Consider the following 18,475-nt stretch of genomic DNA (forward strand, 5'->3'; position numbering starts at 1 on the left):
GTTATTACTGCATTGTCGGAACTAGAAGCACAAGCATTTCGCTACACTCGCATTAATATCTGCTAACCATGTGTATGTGACAAATAAAATTTGATTTGATTTGATTTGTTTAAGGTTGGGGACACTGGTAAATCATTGTCACCTAAAGGAGTCTGAATCAGTCTTATTCTCATCTCTCCACACGTCTGTCTCTCCAGAGAACACACCGACCGCAATGACCGCAGCTACAAGTTCGACTAGAGCTGGAGGAGCGTCTGACCAAGAGGCAAAAGGAGGAGAGAAGGACGTCCTCTGTTCGTCATCCATTCTCATCCAACCAATCCGAGAGGGAGAAGAAGTCATCCCCTCTCACCCACGCATGTTTCAGCGGCAACTGTCGTCATCATCCATCCACCTGACACTATCGACATATCACATTACAGAAACCTATTGAAAATAGCACTGTTCCAATATGTTATCTGTATGAAACGCAATATGGATTGCAAAGTGCTGTCTTATGTATTGTGCATATATTTAGCCATGTATGTTTTAGCTTTCTGTATTTACAGTACTGTGTATCTGTCTTGCTATCTATATTTATTCAGACCAGTAGATATATCAGTCTTGAAAACATGATATATGTATTGTATATACACATAGATTCATATGAAGCGCAAGTCATCAAAATATTTTGAATATTCAGATGATAACATACAGTGGAAGTGAGAAGTGTCGTTTCGGGTGTAACTGTATTTCCCTCCACCCTTATATTATTTATTTTCTGTACATAGTATATATTAAATACAGTATATCATGAATTATTTCAAATAATTCTATTGACTTTAATTGAGTAATATATATCAGTATCGTTGTTCATCTCAAAACAAACTTGAAGATTGTGGATGAATAAGATGAATAAGCATTGCTTCTGTGTGTGCCTGTAAGAGTGAGTGTGTTTGTGTCTGTGCGTAAGTACAGTATGTGTGTGTAATTTAATCCAAATTTGACCAGTCTTTTGTTGTGATGCATTTGTTAATTTATTACTTTATTTATTACATGTGAACAGTACTTGTTGTCAAAGGCTCTTTTTTTGTTCTGTCAATTGACCATGTGTGTCAACATACAGATGTATTATTGCAATAAATTATGTTTTTGGAAATTATTACGAATTAATAAAAAAATGTAAGCTTGAGTCAATAACTATTCAACACTTTTATTATGGCAAACCTAAATAAGTTCAGTAGTATTTTCTTCTTCTTACCAAGTCACATAATAAGTTGGATAGAATCATCAGCGTTTGTGGGTTTGAATACAGGCACAAAATGACCAGAAACAAATAACTTTCTTCTGAAACTCGTCAGTCTATTCTTGTTCTGAGAAATGAAGGCTATTCCATATGAGAAATTGCCAAGAAACTGAAGATCTGGTACAACGCTGTGTACAACTCCCTTCATAGAACAGTGAAAATTGTATCTAACGAGAAACAGACGCCTCACAAGTCCTCAACTGGCAGCTTCATTGAATAGAAAAAAAAACACCAGTCTCAACGTTAACAGTGAAGAGGCGACTACGGGATCCGTAATTGAGATTAAACAAACATTTTTGATATTGTCATATTTAAACAAACTACTGACACAAATAAACAAACAGTGGACCACACCACAAACGTTCACAGCACAGTTTAGCCTACATATGACCTTTAGGCACAAAGCACTCATCTGGACAGGTGTACACTGTAAGGGCATGAAGATTTTATACCATTTTAAATCTTCCCCACTAATAAAGGTCCCTTTGGAAACACTGACCAACTTTTTGTTTCCTACCCTGTCATACTATTGTTTATTTAAAGGCAATGGAAAAACTTGATTTCCTGTGTTTTATATATATTTCCACAATTGTAAAAATTATGATAATACCCTTTTAGTGTAAGAGCTGTTTGAAAAGACCACCTGAAATTGCAGCCTGTTTTGGTGGGATGACGTTTTGGCACACCCTGGTGACATCGCCAGGCAATTAATTAGTTAATACACCAATAAGAAAGAGATGTCACGCCTTGGTCATGGTATATTATGTTTGTCTTCATTTATTTGGTCAGGCCAGGGTGTGACATGGGTTTTTGTGGTGCGTTTTTGTCTTGGGGTTTTGTGGGGTGTCTAGCATAGTCTATGGCTGCCTGAGGCGGTTCTCAATCAGTTGATTATCGTTGTCTCTGATTGGGAACCATATTTAGGTAGCCTGGGTTTCCACTGTGTGTTTATGGGTGATTGTTCCTGTCTCTGTGTTATTGCACCATTTTAGTCTGTTTCGGTTTTCACGTACGTTTATTGATTTTTTTTTGTATTGTGTTTATTCTTCTATTAAACATGTATCGAATTAACCACGCTGCATTTTGGTCCGACTCTCTTTCACCCGAAGAAAGCCGTTACAGAGAGATCCAAATCTCTCAGCCAATAACAGCTAACTTTCAGTTTTCTCCTCCCCACTCCCAAGACAGTCCTAGCAAAAGTCTTGCTTGAAAAATTGCTCTCTGCTAAGAAGTTATTTTTGTTTCTTGTTGACCAGCTTAATATATATATATATTTTACAGTAATGTACTTAATTGTTACCGAGAAATGATTTGATATTGAGATAAAAACTGCTGCATTGGACCGTTAAAAATAAAACATTTAGTGTCACTGTACATATTTCAACAAGCATTTTGTGCTCTATAGCAGGGTTTCACAAACTCTGTCCTGGGCTCCCCCTGGGTGCACATTTCGTTTTTACCCCAAGCGCTACACAGCTAATTAAAATAACCGACTCATCACCAAACTTGGATTATTTTAATCAGCTGTGTAGTGCTAGGGCAAAAAAACAAAACCTAGTTTGGAAAACGCTGATCTATAGGGTTGAACTGCAGCGTTGACATTTTTCCTGTAGAGAGCAGTAGACATTTTGATAAAACTCTCTTGGCTGCATACTGCACGCACCCATACTGTAAAGGAGAGGGGCCTATATGTAGTATTGCTGTCTGTTGCGTTTCCCGGTCGTAGCAGCGGAACGAGAACGGTGCTAAAATGTCCATAGTGGAAAACCAGAGTATTAAGAGCTCATTTACTCCGTTTCTGGAATAGTCTGCTCAACTATTTGCATCCGTGTTTACGGATGGTTGGTTAACGTTTCCCGTCTGATAAATTCTAAACTGCGTTGTTCGTTAAATTCCTGACCAGGAGATACGTACGACTACCACCGGTAGCCAGGGAAACTGGTTGGATTTGACACTTGTATCGGCCCGGGACTGCCATGGAAAAGACACCTCCTTTATTCGTCTGCGGCAAGGTGAGTTCTGCTGTCCTCTTGTCAACTCGAGCAGTAAAGCCTATACGAATGGTGTCCATTCATTACTATTTTCCCATTTAGCAGCAGTCTGTGCAGTCAGACATAATCTGGAATGCGAGGCAACACTTTGCTACCACAGTTTAGCCTCGTTTTGTAGCCATGTGAAAAGAGGGTTAATCACTTGGCAAGGCAATTTGCGTGGCTACTGTAACACTGTGAAACTGTTTTGTCAGAGGGGGCGTGTGATCTTGCCGTAATGAGAACATTAGTAGCCTACTTATTTTTGATCCAGTTCTTTTCAAATGAATGTGTTCCCAGTGAAATGTGTTTCTGCTTTGCGCGGTCAAAGTAAATTGCTTTGGAATGACATCCATAGCTTTGGTATTGGTAAATTGGTGTTTTATTAGGATTCCCAGTAGCTGGCACAAAAGCAGCAGCTACTCTTCCTGTGGTCCCATACAAAACATGAAACATGACATAATACAGGACATTAATAGACGAGAACAGCTCTAGGACAGAACTACATACATTTTTTTTTGTACTTTCACAACAGCCATTGGGGTTGTTGTGAAAGTGAAAAGCCCTAGGTACTTATAGAAGGACATGTTAGCCTTTTTTTATTTTTTATTTTATTTAACCTTTATTTAACCAGGTAGGCTAGTTGAGAACAAGTTATCATTTGCAACTTTACCTAGCAGACTTTACCCTGCTAGGTAAAGTCCCCCCTTATCTCAGCTCGCTGGTCACCATAGCATCTCCCACCTGTAGCACACGCTCCAGCAGGTATATCTCTCTAGTCACCCCCAAAACCAATTCTTTCTTTGGCCGCCTCTCCTTCCAGTTCTCTGCTGCCAATGACTGGAACGAACTACAAAAATCTCTGAAACTGGAAACACTTATCTCCCTCACTAGCTTTAAGCACCAACTGTCAGAGCAGCTCACAGATTACTGCACCTGTACATAGCCCACCTATAATTTAGCCCAAACAACTACCTCTTTCCCAACTGTATTTAATTTTAATTAATTTATTTATTTTGCTCCTTTGCACCCCATTATTTTTTTATTTCTACTTTGCACATTCTTCCATTGCAAAACTACCATTCCAGTATTTTACTTGCTATATTGTATTTACTTTGCCATCGTGGCCTTTTTTGCCTTTACCTCCCTTCTCACCTCATTTGCTCACATTGTATATAGACTTGTTTATACTGCATTATTGACTGTATGTTTGTTTTTACTCCATGTGTAACTCTGTGTCGTTTTATCTGTCGAACTGCTATGCTTTATCTTGGCCAGGTCGCAATTGTAAATGAGAACCTGTTCTCAACTTGCCTACCTGGTTAAATAAAGGTAAAATAAAATAAATAAATAAAAATCATTTGCAACTGCGACCTGGCCAAGATAAAGCATAGCAGTGTGAGCAGACAACAAAGAGTTACACATGGAGTAAACAATTAACAAGTCAATAACACAGTAGAAAACAAAGGGGGAGTCTATATACAATGTGTGCAAAAGGCATGAGGAGGTAGGCAAATAATTACAATTTTGCAGATTAACACTGGAGTGATGAATGATCAGATGGTCATGTACAGGTAGAGATATTGGTGTGCAAAAGAGCAGAAAAGTAAATAAATAAAAACAGTATGGGGATGAGGTAGGTGAAGAAGGGTGGGCTATTTACCAATAGACTATGTACAGCTGCAGCGATCGGTTAGCTGCTCAGATAGCTGATGTTTGAAGTTGGTGAGGGAGATAAAAGTCTCCAACTTCAGCGATTTTTGCAATTCGTTCCAGTCACAGGCAGCAGAGTACTGGAACGAAAGGCGGCCGAATGAGGTGTTGGCTTTAGGGATGATCAGTGAGATACACCTGCTGGAGCGCGTGCTACGGATGGGTGTTGCCATCGTGACCAGTGAGCTGAGATAAGGCGGAGCTTTACCTAGCATGGACTTGTAGATGACCTGGAGCCAGTGGGTCTGGCGACGAATATGTAGCGAGGGCCAGCCGACTAGAGCATACAAGTCGCAGTGGTGGGTGGTATAAGGTGCTTTAGTGACAAAACGGATGGCACTGTGATAAACTGCATCCAGTTTGCTGAGTAGAGTGTTGGAAGCCATTTTGTAGATGACATCGCCGAAGTCGAGGATCGGTAGGATAGTCCGTTTTACTAGGGTAAACTTGGCGGCGTGAGTGAAGGAGGCTTTGTTGCGGAATAGAAAGCCGACTCTTGATTTGATTTTCGATTGGAGATGTTTGATATGAGTCTGGAAGGAGAGTTTGCAGTCTAGCCAGACACCTAGGTACTTATAGACGTCCACATATTCTAGGTCGGAACCATCCAGGGTGGTGATGCTAGTCGGGCATGCGGGTGCAGGCAGCGACCGGTTGAAAAGCCTACATGAACTGGCGTGCGTCCGTCCCCCCCAAAAATTCAACATAGTCAATGTTAGTGTAGCAAAATGGATTTGTGGATTTGATCAAGTTAATCTGTCACTATTTAGCTGCATCCTCCCACGTGTCATGAAGGCGAATATGGCTGCTGTAAAACATTTCAGTTATTAATTTGTGTCCATTATTAGCCCAACTAGAAGCCTACAATAGCCTACAAATAGGGCAAAGTGCAATTATAGCATACAGCCTAGGTTAGCCTAAAACTCTCTCTAGCCAAGTTAATTTAGCCACATGGTTGGCCTATGGTTCCTTTCAGTGGAGGCTCCTCAGAGGATGAAGTGGAGGGCCATCCTCAGAGAATTTCATAAAAATATTGGGACATTTAAAAAGTTATTTTGAGATTAAACGTCACCAAATAATTTATTAAAACACACTGTTTTGCAATGAAGGTCTATAGTAGCCTCAGCAGCACGGAGGACAGCTAGCTTCTGTCCTCCCCTGGGTACATTGCCTTCAATACAAAAATAGGATGCTCTTGCTTCTCACCCCCTTCCATAGACTTACACAGTATTTATGACAACTTCCAGAGGACATCCTCCAACCTATCGGAGCTCTTGCAGCATGAACTGACAAGTTGTCCACCCAATCAAAGGATCAGAGAATGAATCTAGTACTGCAAGCATAAGCTACAGCTAGCAAGCAATGCAGTGCATAAAATGTGGTGAGTAGTTGACTCAAAGAAAGACATTTCTTCCAAAATTAAGGAGAAGCGAAAGAGCTAGATAGCTATATTTGGTTGTATGTATTTATTTATTTATTTAGTAGTTTAGTTTAGCCTACTCAAACACCTGGCACACACCGAGAGGGATTTTATGTTAGCTAGCTGACTTTGGCTTATCCAACACTAGAACTCTGCAAAGTCAAGGTAAGCTTTTGGTTTTATTAATTTATTGCCAATTTATTGGGTTGGGAAATTAAATGGGTTCGGAAATGAAAGAGTTCGGTTGATCTCCCAATAATCTGAATTCATTGCACCAGTTATGTCAGAAGCTACAAGGCAGCAGGTTAACCCTGTCAGCTCATCGTCAACATTGCAACACCAATACATAGATTTAGCCCGATATGTCGCGCACAGCCGGGCATGGCGGTTCATCATGCAGAGCAATGAACGGAGAAAGAGAAAAAAATGTTTATACAATAGTGTGGGATTGTGGCACACAATTCGGAATGCCCCCAAGCATCCCATTGGTTCCTGCATGAACCCCTCGAGTGTGCCATCTTCATGCTTGTGTGACACTTTTGATATTCTGGATTTCCCCTAATTTTCTATGTGGTTAAAATGTGTGTCAAAATGGAAATAAAAGTATTATCAGAGTTTTTCGGGGAGGAGGACACGGTCCTAGATAGCTACCTATCCCGCCTGCTGTGTAACGGAGTTCTAGATAGCTAGCTAACATAGTGTCTTTTGCTTCAGCCTGCCGAACACCTGTTTTCGCCATCTTTAATAGAATTATGGGGGAAAGCAGTGCCCAACAGGTGGAAAGACACTGTCTTCCGGTATCCTAGCCAGCTAGCTACCGTTGACACCCCCGCCTCTTCATCTTCTTCGGCGGGGTTTATCGGCAGTTGACATCCAACGTTATGGTGCATTTCCACCACCTGGAGTGCCCCCGTCTCCCATCTGTGTACCGGAGGCCCTAGCTTAAAAATTTACCAATATAAGTATAAATTGCCCACATGCAGGAATGCAGGCCGTAATTACACCCTTCTCAGTTTATATGCATGGTATAGCCGGCGTAGATGGGGAACAAGGTATAATGAACGGTAATGGCTTCATGTATAGTGTTTTGCCTATGTTATAGTATTGGTTTCAAATCTGTTTTTAAATTACAATTATTTTTGTTTCTCATAGTCATCCATTTGGCAGAGATTGACAGTTAAATCATCATATACAGTCATGGCCAAAAGTTTTGGTGAATTACACAAGTATACATTTTCACAAAGTCTGCTGCCTCAGTTTGTATGATGGCAATTTGCTTATACTCCAGAATGTTATGAAGAGTGATCAGATGAATTGCAAATAATTGCAAAGTCCCTCTTTGCAATGCAAATGAACTGACTCCCCAAAAAACATTTCCACTGCATTTCAGCCCCGCCACAAAAGGACCAGCTGACATCATGTCTGTGATTCTCTCGTTAACACAGGTGTGAGTGTTGACGAGGACAAGGCTGGAGATCACTCTGTCATGCTGATTGAGTTCGAATAACAGACTGGAAGCTTCAAAAGGAGGGTGGTGCTTGAAACCTTTGTTCTTCCTCTGTCAACTATGGTTACCTGCAAGGAAACACATGCCATCGTCATTGCTTTGCACAAAAAGGGCTTCACAGGCAAGGATAAGATTGCACAGTAAGATTGCACCTAAATCAAACATTTATCGGATCATCAAGTACTTCAAGGGGAGAGCTGTTCAATTGTTGTGAAGAAGGCTTCAGGGTGCCCAAGAAAGTCCAGCAAGTGCCAGGACCGTCTCCTAAAGTTGATTCAGCTGCGGGATCGGGGCACCAGCAGTACAGAGCTTGCTCAGGAATGGCAGCAGGCAGGTGTGAGTGCATCTGCACGCACAGTGAGGCAAAGACTTTTGGAGGATAGCCTGGTGTCAAGAAGGGCAGCAAAGAAGCCACTTCTCTCCAGGAAAAACATCAGGGACAGACTGATATTCTGCAAAAGGTACAGGGATTGGACTGCTGAGGATTGCTCATTTGAGATTCTCTGATGAATCCCCTTGGCTTCTCAGCCAAGGGAGTGGGCTCACGCACAATTTTGCCTAAGAAAACAGCCATGAATAAAGAATGGAAGGATGTGTTGGTACGAGAGCAACTTCTCCCAACCATCCAGGAACAGTTTGGTGACGAACAATGCCTTTTCCAGCATGATGGAACAAAACTAAGTGGCTAGAGGAAAAAAACATCGATATTTTGGGTCCATGGCCAGGAAATTCCCCAGACCTTAACCTGTTGCAACGAGCAATCCTGTATCCGGGAGCGTAATTATAGCCTCAAGCTCATTACCATAACGCAACGTTATTAACTATTCATGAAAATCGCAAATTAAATGAAATAAATATATTGGCTCACAAGCTTAGCCTTTTGTTGACAACACTGTCATCTCAGATTTTCTAAAAATGCTTTTCAACCATAGCTACACAAGCATCTGTGTAAGAGTATTGATAGCTAGCATAGCATTAAGCCTAGCATTCAGCAGGCAACATTTTCACAAAAACAAGAAAAGCATTCAAATAAAATCTTTTACCTTTGAAGAACTTCGGATGTTTTCAACGAGACTCTCAGTTAGATAGCAAATGTTCAGTTTTTCCAAAAATATTATTTGTGTAGGAGAAATCGCTCCGTTTTGTTCATCAAGAAAAAAACCAGAAAATTCAGTCATTACAACGCAAACTTTTTTCCAAATTAACCTCATAATATCGACAGAAACATGGCAAACGTTGTTTAGAATCAATCCTCAAGGTGTTTTTCACATATCTATTCGATGATAAATCACTCGTTGCAGTTTGGTTTCTCCTCTGTTCAAAATGGAAAAATGCACGCACTTGGAGATTACGCAATAGTTTTGACGGAGGACACCGAGCGGACACCTGGTAAATGTAGTCTCTTATGGTCAATTTTCCAATGATATGCCTACAAATACGTCACAATGCTGCAAACACCTTGGGGAAACGACAGAAAGTGTAGGCTCATTCACAGCCATATAAGGAGACATTGGAACACAGCGCCTCCAAAATCTGGCTCACTTCCTATATGAAATTTCATCTGTAGCCTGTAGCATTAGTTCTGTGGCACTCACAATATCTTTGCAGTTTTGGAAACGTCAGTGTTTTCTTTCCAAAGCTGTCAATTATATGCATAGTCGAGCATCTTTTCGTGACAAAATATCTTGTTTAAAACGGGAACGTTTTTCATCCAAAACTGAAATACTGCCCCCAGAGGTTCAAGAGGTTAATCACATTGAGAACTTGTGGTCAATTCTCAAGAGGCGGGTGGACAAACCTTGATTTCCAGCCCTTTAAGGCTGGATTAGTAATAACTCCCAGAGGACTGGCATTGTTTTGAGGGAAAGCCAAGGCAGACAGGAATCCCCCACATCCATGTTGTGATGGGACGGAGGACTCCACTCTGCTGAGCCTGTCAGTGAGGGCCATCAGTCATGAGAAGGTGGCCATGTGAGAAAGTGGCCTGTCTGCCCGGGGAAGACATTAAAAGACTCGTTCAGCCGCTCCACCGCTAGCAGCCCTATGGGAGCTGAGGGCCAATTCTCTACCTCTCTTTCTCCCCTGAAGGATACACTTGATCATTCTACTCCTCCTCATGGAGTTAAATTAGAAGGGCTGGTGAAAGAAGCATGGTGAAAATAAACTCCAATTATCTCATGCTTACACAGATCCAATGCTTTCCAGCTTCTCATGTACAGGGTGAAGACTGAGACAATTGATCCCAAATCTGTTTTGCATGGAGAGAAATTGGAGTGGAAGAAATCTCATGATCGGCTTGCCCTGCTTATATAGATTCAAGCCAGGTCATTAGAGTTAAAGGAGTAGTTCACTATTGATGGGTTTGGATTTCTGAACTTGAAATGTTATTAATCATTAGTTATAATAGAGACCTGATGGGTCCATAGCTGAGGGGCTACACCAGAGCTTAATGGTTACCTGTAGGGGGAAGGTATATGGTGGAAGCAATTAAACTTGGAATGTACTGAGTGTAGGGATAGCGATCACATATGGCAGGCATTGATAAGGGGAGAGAGCCGTGGATTAGTGATGAAGGGGGACAAGGTTAGGTCACGTTAAGGGAAAAAGAAAAGTTTATTGCCCGTATCACTTAGTTTCCTGCCTAGCAATAAAGATACCATTTTTAGCGAGATGGAGGAGACTCCACCCAAAGGGGGGTTCAAATACCAGCTCTCTAGTAAACATGTTTTTGTCTGTTCAGCTGTTTGATCTTTTGGGAAAAATAAACTTGGTTTAAGCTTTCATAGTGTCCGTCGAGTTCTTACTCTGATAATTAGAACCTAACATGCTGACTATACCGCTCGCGTCAAGTGTGTGTGAGCATTGCAAAATCACTTTAAAAATACACGTTAGTCAATTATTGCACCCACGCTGCTCGCGCGCCAATGAGCGTCTGCATTGCCAAGCGCTAAAATAGAAGTCAGTTCTATTTGTGATGCTGAACGCGGTGCAAGTCCTGCCTCTCCCATCTCCTCATTGGTTTATAGAAGCAGATACCCACGTGCTATCTCGTCATTGGTTATAGCCACGTGGGTGATTGAAAGATGAACTGAGTTCGGTCGGTCGTCATGGTAACTATGAAAGTTAGATGCCAATCGCTATATAAACTCCAAAGAGGGAAAAAGCCTGGAAGGAAGAGACATGACTAGAAACAATTTGGTTTTATGTGTGGATTAATTGTCGGATTAGACGATCTTCAGGTATAATAACAACTCAATGTTTATATCCCAGGACAAATTAGCTAGCAACAGCAAGCTAGCTAAATGGGACAAATTAGCTAGCAACTGCAAGCTAGCTAGCTAAATTTCCATAAATGTTTAATGCTTTTCGGCCTTTTCAATCAAATTAATATAATTTGTTCAGAGTTTTTTTGATATTTCAATCTGCGTGTCGTGATGGAGTTTGGTGTGGGGGGGACAAAATCAATTTGCGCATGATGGTGCACGCGCGCGGCCGATTTGGATACGGTGTAACACTATTTTACGACTTGATGTTAGATGGTTCCTCACCCTGAAAGTAGTCTATGGGCCAGGGGAAATTGTAATCCATAGTTTGGTTATCTTTAAACAGCCATTACAAGCTTCAATTAAGTTTAGCCACCTCTAGCTAAAATCAATGGAAGTGATGGCGGCATGTCAAAATGACCTGAAATCAACTCTATATTTGGTTTGATGTTACTTAAAGCTGCAATATGTAACTTTTTGTGTGACTCGACCAAATTCACATTGAAATGCGAGTTATAGATCTGTCATTTTTATTGAAAGCTAGTCCTAAGAAGCTGTTGATCTGTTCTGTGAGCACTATTTCTGTTTTTGTGTCTTTTACTTTTGGTTTTGTACAACAGCTTCAAACAGCTGAAAATACAGTATTTTTGGTTTTTGAAAAGACATTTCACATCTTAGATGGTACAATGATTATCTACACTATACATTGCTTGTTTTGTCACAAACTGAAATTTGGAAAACTATTCCAATTTTAGCAACCAGGAAATGTGATTACTCCATTATTGCACCTTTAAAAGTGTCCATAAAAAACATGCTCATATGCCCCCATTACTTCCATAGATTTTTAGCTAGCATGGCTAAATATAAGCTGAAGTTTGTAACTGCTGTTTAAAGAGTACTGAACCATGGATTACAGTTTCTCCTGGCCCATGGACTAGTTTCATGGTGAGGAACCATCTAACAAGTTTGTAAAATGTTAATTTATTTTAAATAGTGTCCAATGTCTGTTCAATCACTTGATTTCCATTTAGTATTTTTTTAAATGTGAACTCAATGCACCGTTTCTCTAGAGAGAAATGCTATTAAGCAGGAGAGACACAAATCAAGAACGAACTGTGGGATGCTGTAGGGAGTTGTAGTTTTCAATAGGCAAATAGTCAACCTAGTTCAGCGTAGACCATTTGGTAATTAACTACAATGACCAGAATCCTATGCTCCTATTCTTCCCGGCACTGCCCACAGGCCGCATGAGAGAGGAATGTACACAACACAGCGATGAGAGGGATAGAGACAGTTTGGGAAGTTTAGCTCTAATAACCAATTGATAGTTGTAGCAGACTTGAAAGTATGCCTTAGAACTACTAAAATAGTGATTTCGGCAGACAGCTCTGCAGCATGGGCAGATGTGGCATCCTAGGGCTGGGCAGTATACTGTATTTTACGGTATTGATTCACGGACCAGTTTGGGTTTTTTGTTTACCTTCTATAACGGTATTTGAAGGTTTGGTTTGTTAAATGTTATACGCTGTGTGTAACATCCATTTCTATAGTTTACTTCGCTACTTGAGTCATCTCTCTCCGTGCTCTCTCTCTCCATACCGCTTTTCACACAGACCTAAATCAAAGCCGAATACGAGAAGCAAGAATATGGTCGCTTCATGAAATAACATTCAATGTAGCCAAAGATTATAGGGTCCACTAGGAAACATTTGTCAACACTTTCGTTCCTACCCTCTCACAGTAAAGGCTCCTGAGGGGCGCAGCGGTCTGAGGCACTACATCTTAGTGCAAAAGGAGTCACTACAGTCCCTGGTTCGAATCCAGGCTGTATCACATCCGGCTCTGATTGGGAGTCCCATAGGGTCACGCACAATTGGCCCAGCATTGTCCGGGTTTGCCGGGGTAGCCCATCAATTGTAAATAAGAATTTGTTTTTAACTGACTTGCCTAGTTAAATAAAAAATAATAATAACTCCTCCCTGGCATTTGTCATGTCAAACACTGTAGTGCCCACTATTATATACTAAGTATGGAATTAGAATAATAGTTTTATTTCCATGATTCCAACAGTTCACCCAAGTGTTTTGCTCGAAATCAGAAGTCAAATCGTAATTGCAACATTTGGTAAAAAATAAGGCCTAGGTTGTTTGCCCAATTTGTGCAGCCCTTACGTGGCCTTGTGGAAATGATCTCAAATGAGTGCAGGAAATGCAGAAATGGATGAAAATGGACAAAAATGTTTTTGTTGAATTGAACCGTATAAAACAATCGGAATGGAGAAAGACCCATTGAAATCACTTAGACTGTGTTTCCTCCCTAGGGTCACTCACTACTCATAAAGCAAATGTTATTTTTGAACTTTTATTAAAAAACAAATACTGTCATACCGTCCAATTGTTTTGAAATACCATTATATGATATTTTGACCATATCGCACCCAGCCATATGGCAACTCACTCACTCCCATGTTATCTGGGTACATATGCCGTAGCTTAATTTGACCCAGTTTTTCACTGCAGGAAAATACTCCTTCATCAGGAGGACATTTTAATTATTTTGTGGATTATAATTCATGTACATTTTTGTATGGGTTGTATGCGTCAGTCTCACCATGTGATTTTTCTTATGTGCGTGATGTCAGAATTCGCTATAAATGTATTGTTACGCAACAGGACAGTTAACCCGCGCTTCCCTCAATCCAAAACACACTGCCTGCTAATTATCTGCAGGTTATGTTTCAACTTGTCAATTCTATATGATTTTCGAACAAACCGTTTGAAATTGGGTGCATTCCACCTCAGTAATTCACATAGAAGCAGCACATTTCACTGTGGCAGACAATTTACGTTTGAGGCATGCTATGCTAATGTAACGTGAGGAATATCTAGATGAGCCGGACAAACTTTTCTCTTCGATGCGAACTCAAGCACTCCCCCAGTGTTTCCTGCCCTGTCTTTTTAATTTTGTATATATTTTTTTATAATCATTTATTACAAACAACACAAGGAAGGGGTAACATTAAAGTATTAGAACATGAAGGACAAACAATACAGCATCAAGACACTATCAAACATGTGTCAGTCTTTCCGCAACAGAGCCATCTTTATGTGTGAGGGTGCGTGTGCATGATAGTGATATAAAATATGTCATAGTTTCCTTTTTCATGATCACAAACTTGTGAAACCCGAACCCTCCAAGATCCCCTCCACAGTTCCCCAATAGCTGTCCCTCAACCATTTGAGACCCCGATATTATTAGTATTGGATAGAAAACACTCTGAAGTTTCTAAAACGGATTGAATAATGTCTGTGAGTATAACAGAACTCATATGGCAGGCAGAAACCTGAGAAGAAATCCAAACAAAGTGGAAAATCTGAGTGGAAAATCTGAGGTTGGTCGATTTTCAACCCAGTCCCTATTGAATACACAGTGGGATATGGATAGAATTCCACTTCCTAGGGCTTCCACTAGATGGCAAGCGTCTTTAGAAACTTGAATGAGGCTTCTACTGTGTGGTGGAGCCGGATGGGAGCTCGTTGAGTCAGTGGTCTGGCAGAGAGCCAGGTCCTGGTCACGCGCATTACACATGATATAGCGACCTGTGTTCCATGGCTTCTCTACAGACATAGGAATTCTCCTGTTGAAACTTTATTGAAAATTTATGATAACAACATCCTAAAGATTGATTCTATACTTTGTTCGGCAAGTTTCTTCGACATGTAATATAACTTTTTTAACTTTTCGTCCGACGTTCGGATGGACCTGCACGAGCGTTTGGATTTGTGTACTAAACGCGCTAACAAAAGTAGCTACTTGGACATAAATAATGGACATTATCGAACAATTCAAGCATTACTGTGGAACTAGGATTCCTGGGAGTGCATTCTGATGAAGATTGTCAAAGTTAAGGGAATATTTATAATGTGATTTCTGTTGACTCCAACATGGCGGATAATTTTATTTATTTTCTGAGTGCCGTCTCAGATTATTGCATGGTTTGCCTTTTCCGTAAAGTAAAAAAAAAAGATCTGACACAGCGGTTGCATTAACGAGAGGTATATCTATATTTCCATGTCTAACAATTGTATATATCGACCTTTTTATAATGAGTATTTCTGTAAAATTATGTGGCTCTCTGCAATATCACCGGATGTTTTTGGAACTACTGAATGTAATGCGCCAATGTATACTGAGATTTTTGAAAATAAATATGAACTTTATCAAACAAAACATACATGAATTGTGTAACATCACTAACAGAGGTTAGTGATTCATTTTATCTCTTGTGCTTTGTGACTCCTCTCTGGCTGGAAAAATGGCTGGGTTTTCCTGTGAGTTGGTGGTCACCTAACATAATCGTTTGGTGCTTTCGCTGTAAAGCCTATTTGAAATCGGACACTGTGGTGGGATTAACAAGATTACCTTTTAAAATGGTATAAGATACATGTATGTTTGAGGAATTTTAATGATGAGATTTCTGTTGTTTTGAATTTGGCGCCCTGTACTTTCACTGGCTGTTGTCATATCATCCCATTAATGGGATTGTAGCCCTAAGTTAATGAGACATTACAGGGATCTAGCTTATGGACTTAATATAAAACTTGAGTCATCGGCATACATGGCCACCTTTTTTTTAAGCCTTGGATTTCTAATCCTCTAATGTTGTTATTGGATCTGATTTTAATAGCTAGCATTTCGATGGCCATAATGAATAGATATGGTGACAGCGGACACCCTTGTTTAACTCCTTTTGACAATTCAAAACTCTCTGAGAAGTAGCCGTTATTTACTATTTTACACCTGGGGTTGCTATACATTATTTTTTTACCCATTTTATAAGAGAATTACCCGAAATTGAAAAAATCCAGGCATTTATAAATAAAATCCACTCTTAGTTTATCAAATGCCTTTTCAAAATCCGCTATAAATACCATTCCTGGCTTCTTATGTTTCTTGATGTTCTATCATTTCTAGTAGTTGCCGTATATTATCTCCAAGGTATCGTCCATGTAAAAAACCTGTCTGATCAGGATGAACAATACCTGGTAAAACCCTTTTAATTCTGAGTGCCATTTTGCTAGTATTTTTGCATAACAACATTGAAGTGTAAGGCGCCACCAGTTTTTTAGATAGACCTGGTATTTTATATTTGCCATCTGGGTCTTGTTTTAGTAATAGAGAAATCAGACCTTCCTACTGAGTACCTGACAGACTACCATTTCTATAGGAGTAGTTAAAACAATCGAACAATGGAGCTTTCAGTATATAAAAAATACTTCATACTCTTCCAGTATGCCATCAAGCCCTGCGGTTTTTCCAGACTGAAAGGATTCAATAGCCTCAAAGTTCTTCCTCTGTATTTTGGCCTTCTCACTGATCTTTCTGTACCTTTTTTTTGTTAATTTTCCATTTTTTATATTATTTGGAAATTTGTGTTCATTGTTGTTTTCCTTACTAAATATTACTGTGTGCATTCTTAGTGCCTTATTAGCTGATCCCAATACAGTTTGTATGTTATGTAATTATCTATTGTAGCCTACAATATTTATGTATGGAACATAATGTATTCCTTTATAACCGTCGACACGCGAGGTACTGATTTCATAATGGTTTATACTCAATTGTGCTTATGTAGTTAAATGTTTCTATTAGTTCTGTAGAACAATGCCATATGGTGTCAAATAAGTACTAGCTTGTGTTGTATCATTTGAAGCTGCCCTGGCCTTATCATGACTATTGGATTGGCCTGTGTATCAATTTAGTTTGTTTAGCGTAGCTCTGCCCTGCACCCTTGTGGAGCCCTTGCGGAGCTATATTTAATGACAGTAGCCTCTTCACTGCCAAAAATAAAATTAAACCGTCTCGTGTTCAGCGAAATAACAATACAATGTCAAATACAGGTAGCCTAGTCAAATAATTAACATCCAATCACATTAACTGTTACTCTCTCGCAGGAATTCCACTATGTAGCTGCTGCTCATTCCGTTTGCTTGAAAATCGATAAAAAAATAATAAGGCCCGCGTAGACACATCAAATGTATTTATATAGCCCTTTGTACATCAGCTGATATCTCAAAGTGCTGTAAAGAAACCCAGCCTAAAACCTCAAACAGCATGCAATGCAGGTGAAGAAGCACGGTGACTAGGAAAAAGTCCCTAGAAAGGCCAAAACCTAGGAAGAAACCTAGAGAGTAACCAGGCTATGAGGGGTGGCCAGTCCTCTTCTGGCTGTGCCGGGTGGAGATTATAACAGAACATGGCCAAGATGTTCATAAATGAACAGCATGGTCAAATAATAATAATCACAGTAGTTGTCGAGGGTGCAGCAATTCCGCACCTCAGGAATAAATTCAGTTGGCTTTTCATAGCCGATCATTAAGAGTATCTCTACCAGTCCTGCTGTCTCTAGAGAGTTGAAAACAGCAGGTCTGGGACAGGTAGCACATCCAGTGAACAGGTCAGGATTCCATAGCCGCAGGCAGAACAGTTGTAACTGGAGCAGCAGCATGGCCAAGTAGACTGGGGACAGCAAGGAGTCATCATGTCAGGTAATCCTGGGGCATGGTCCTAGGGCTCAGGTCCTCCGAGAGAGAATTAGAGAGGGCATACTTAAATTCACACAGGACACTGGATAAGACAGGAGAAGTACTCCAGATTTAACAAACTGACCCTAGCCCCCCGACACATAAACTACTGCAGCATAAAATACTGGAGGCTGAGACAGGAGGGGTCAGGAGATACTGTGGCCTCATCCGATGATACCCCCGGACAGGGCCAAACAGGAAGGATATAACCCCACTCACTTTGCCAAAGCACAGCCCCCACACCCCTAGAGGGATATCTTCAACCACCAACTTACCATCTTGAGACAAGGCAGAGTATAGCCCACAAATATCTCCACCACGGCACAACCCAAGGGGGGACGCCAACACAGACAGGAAGATCACGTTAGTGACTCAACCCCCTCAAGTGACGCACCCCTCTTAGGGACGGCATGAAAGAGCACCAGTAAGCCAGTGACTCAGCCTCTGTAATAGGGTTTAGGGGCAGAGAATCCCAGTGAAAAGATGGGAACCGGCCAGGCAGAGACGGCAAGGGCGGTTCGTTTCTCCAGAGCCTTTCCGTTCACCTTCACACTCCTGGGCCAGACTACACTCAATCATTTGACCCACTGAAGAGATGAGTCTTCAGTAAAGACTTAAAGGTTGAGACCGAGTCTGCGTCTCTCACATGGGTAGGCAGATCATTCCATAAAAA

General features: G+C 40.6%; 2 protein-coding genes across 5 annotated transcripts in view; both read left to right on the forward strand.

Moving 5' to 3' along the window:
* Positions 1–1,171, forward strand: part of LOC109898251 (vesicle-fusing ATPase-like) — a 40,860-nt gene extending 39,689 nt beyond the window's left edge. For 2 of the 4 annotated variants that reach the window (XM_020493150.2, XM_020493148.2), the window contains one exon: positions 198–1,171. In XM_020493150.2, the coding sequence (XP_020348739.1) occupies positions 198–240 (43 nt within the window). In that variant the 3' untranslated portion in view covers positions 241–1,171. The remainder of the gene's footprint in view (positions 1–197) is intronic. The other 2 variants (XM_020493149.2, XM_031833809.1) reach the window with 1 other exon arrangement.
* A 1,761-nt stretch (positions 1,172–2,932) lies between these two features.
* The window catches only part of LOC109898252 (thyroid hormone receptor alpha), a 94,385-nt gene continuing 78,842 nt past the window's right edge, over positions 2,933–18,475 (forward strand). The window contains exon 1 of the mRNA XM_031833810.1: positions 2,933–3,297. The gene's annotated coding sequence lies outside the window, so the exon portion shown is untranslated. The remainder of the gene's footprint in view (positions 3,298–18,475) is intronic.

The sequence above is a fragment of the Oncorhynchus kisutch genome, linkage group LG10, assembly GCF_002021735.2.
Source record: "Oncorhynchus kisutch isolate 150728-3 linkage group LG10, Okis_V2, whole genome shotgun sequence".
Classification (NCBI taxonomy): domain Eukaryota; kingdom Metazoa; phylum Chordata; class Actinopteri; order Salmoniformes; family Salmonidae; genus Oncorhynchus; species Oncorhynchus kisutch.